General features: G+C 42.9%; 1 protein-coding gene across 2 annotated transcripts in view; it reads right to left on the reverse strand.

The window, feature by feature from the left end:
• The window catches only part of SCAMP1 (secretory carrier membrane protein 1), a 54,038-nt gene extending 51,539 nt beyond the window's left edge, over window positions 1-2,499 (reverse strand). For both annotated transcript variants that reach the window (XM_023520426.1, XM_011375118.2), the window contains exon 1: window positions 2,382-2,499. In XM_023520426.1, the coding sequence (XP_023376194.1) occupies window positions 2,382-2,438 (57 nt within the window). In that variant the 5' untranslated portion in view covers window positions 2,439-2,499. The remainder of the gene's footprint in view (window positions 1-2,381) is intronic.
• Window positions 2,500-2,518: the final 19 nt, after the last annotated feature.

Genomic DNA, 2,518 nt, shown 5'->3' on the forward strand with positions numbered 1-2,518 from the left:
CTCAAAAAATGAATTGAATCCAGCAAATAACTTTATAACAGCTAATAAAATCAAGTAAACCATTGTAGTCACATTATCTAAAGATTTTATCCTCAGAAATCATTTTCATGACATGACTCAAATGAAGATGTTAGCAAAAATGTTCCTAAAAGTGAAATGTTAAAAAGCTGAAAAAGCAAATCAAATAGTTTTTAATCAAGAAGAAATTAGGTGGTTGCCAAATTGTGAAATATCATATATTTTGAAAATATAAACTTTATTTTCTAATATTAAAAATAAAAACATTTGAAAGGAAAAATGATCATAACTCAAAGATGAATCTAGGAACTTTTTACATTTAAGTAGAGAGGGCCGGAAATGCTATTCCAAAAATTGCATTTACAGAGAAGGCTAAAGTAAAAAGAAAGGAAGAATATGCTATAAATGTAAAGCTTTACTTTGAGAAGAGGAAGGGCAGCTGGACACGAATGGAAAGATAAAGGGTCAGATACACAGTGCTGTGATTGTCACCAAAAACAGGTAAAGACCATAAACAGAAACATGTGTACAACCAAGTCTTCTTTAGGCCTAAATTACCTATCCCTTGAAATATTTTATGAACTTGAATAATCATTATCCTCTGAGTACATCCACTTATGAAAAACAAAGGTTTATAATTTTATGCCACAATGAATGAATGTTTAAAATTACTTTTGGGTTTAGAATTACTTCAGCAACCTTATGTATAGCAGAAGAGAAAAGTGTCATGGCAACATCAAATGTCACAAAAGAGCAGTCTGGGCTAAGAAAACAATGTCATGCACTAACAAGAGAACCAGCTATATAAAATGAGCCACGAAATGGAATGACCAAATAGAATAGCCAAACTGTCAGATGCTAAATAAACAGAATCAATTATCTGAACTAGAGAAAGCTAATAGGTTCTCAATGTTATACATTTAAAATATTTTAAAGTAACACCCATTTGGCAAGTTATCAAGTATAATTTAAGAATAATCTGATTTTCCATAACATGAAATGATGGAATTCTAAATACTAAACTTCTGGGGGGGGGGGGGCGGGACTCTCCTTTAAGTGCCACCATATCATCTGTAAAAACCTGAATGTTCCAGGCCAGTTATATAGAATTTTCCTAAGTGACATCAGAGGCAAAAGAATAGTGATTGGGTCTATTCCACATTTATAAAGTTGTCAATAATAACCAGGATTATTTAACATAATCTTCCGTGAAATTATTAGGCGAATAATTAGAACAGGGATAATTTTCCTCTTCCAGGATTAATAAGAGATCAAACCAGGAGTAAAAAGAGATGTAAACTCAACAAGCCAGAAGTGATACTTGTGTGACAAATTAAAGTTGCTATTTTGTGACTACAAATTAAAGTTACTATGCACATAACCAGGAGAAATGGACAAACAACTAACTTCAACCATTTTGAAACAACTTTCACGTGCTAAGCAGCTGCGCTCATTAAGAAGCATGGAGTACTTTTAAAGAGATATTTATTTAGATGTTGAGCTAATTTAAGCGCAGATAATGAACTTCTTAGTCTCCTTCCCATGCCCGCTCCTTCCTATGCCAAGCCCTTCCGAAGCTGGGGTTAATAAGGCAGACTCCGAAAAGGAAAAAAGCTCAGGTAGGAAATGGTATCCTCATACAGCCCAGAGAACCAGCGACCCAACAGGAGCTTGGAAAATATCCCGTCGTTTACCCACTAAGAGCAGTTAAGTAGGAAGGTGCATTGTTCTTTTCCAGGTGTGCTTACTTTCAACTTTGGTCTCAGACCCTCAACCTTAGCTTTATGGTAGGGAGGGGGATGGCAGTGTCACTGGTGGCATTTGGGCGCAACACAAGTTTTACAAATAAAAACAATCTTTTCTTTCATTGGAGCGTACTCGGTGCCCTCGCCTCTCCACCGCACCTCTGCCATCACCCCATGCGGCCCTTCGCCGCCGCCTCAGGTCCCCATGACAACCCCTCCCGAGGGCGAGCCCCCATCACCACCTCCTGGTCCCGGCCAGGCCGGCTACACTTGCTTGGCAGGTGACAACTCCATCTGCCCAGGACTCTCACTCTCCCCGTTCCCGAGAGGCGGGCCAGGAACCCTCCTGGCGCGCGGGCCCACTCCCTCGTCAGACCTTCGTCAGTCGGGGATGTGGGGAGGGGCGGCGGGACACAGCCGTAGAGGTTCCGCTCCGACCCCCAAGCGAATGACGCGGGGCCTGGAGCGCGACCGGCAGAAGGGGTGCTGCGGCACCGAGCCCCCGTCGAGGCGACCGAGAGAAGCCAAGGGGCAGGCACAGTGGGCGCAAAGGAACTTGTCTGTTTTCATAAACAACGACGCGTCGCGGCGGCGGAGGATGCTGGGGACAACGCTCACCTTGAAAGGGTTGTTGAGATCCGGGTCGGCAAACGGGTTACTGTCGAAATCCGACATCTCTGTTGCGCTTGGCGTCACTCAGCCGACCCAGGCGCAGAAAGGGAGACGAGGCGAGGCCGCCGCCCCCCTGCGCGCTC

The sequence above is a fragment of the Pteropus vampyrus genome, unplaced genomic scaffold (genome assembly GCF_000151845.1).
Source record: "Pteropus vampyrus isolate Shadow unplaced genomic scaffold, Pvam_2.0 Scaffold262, whole genome shotgun sequence".
NCBI lineage: Eukaryota > Metazoa > Chordata > Mammalia > Chiroptera > Pteropodidae > Pteropus > Pteropus vampyrus.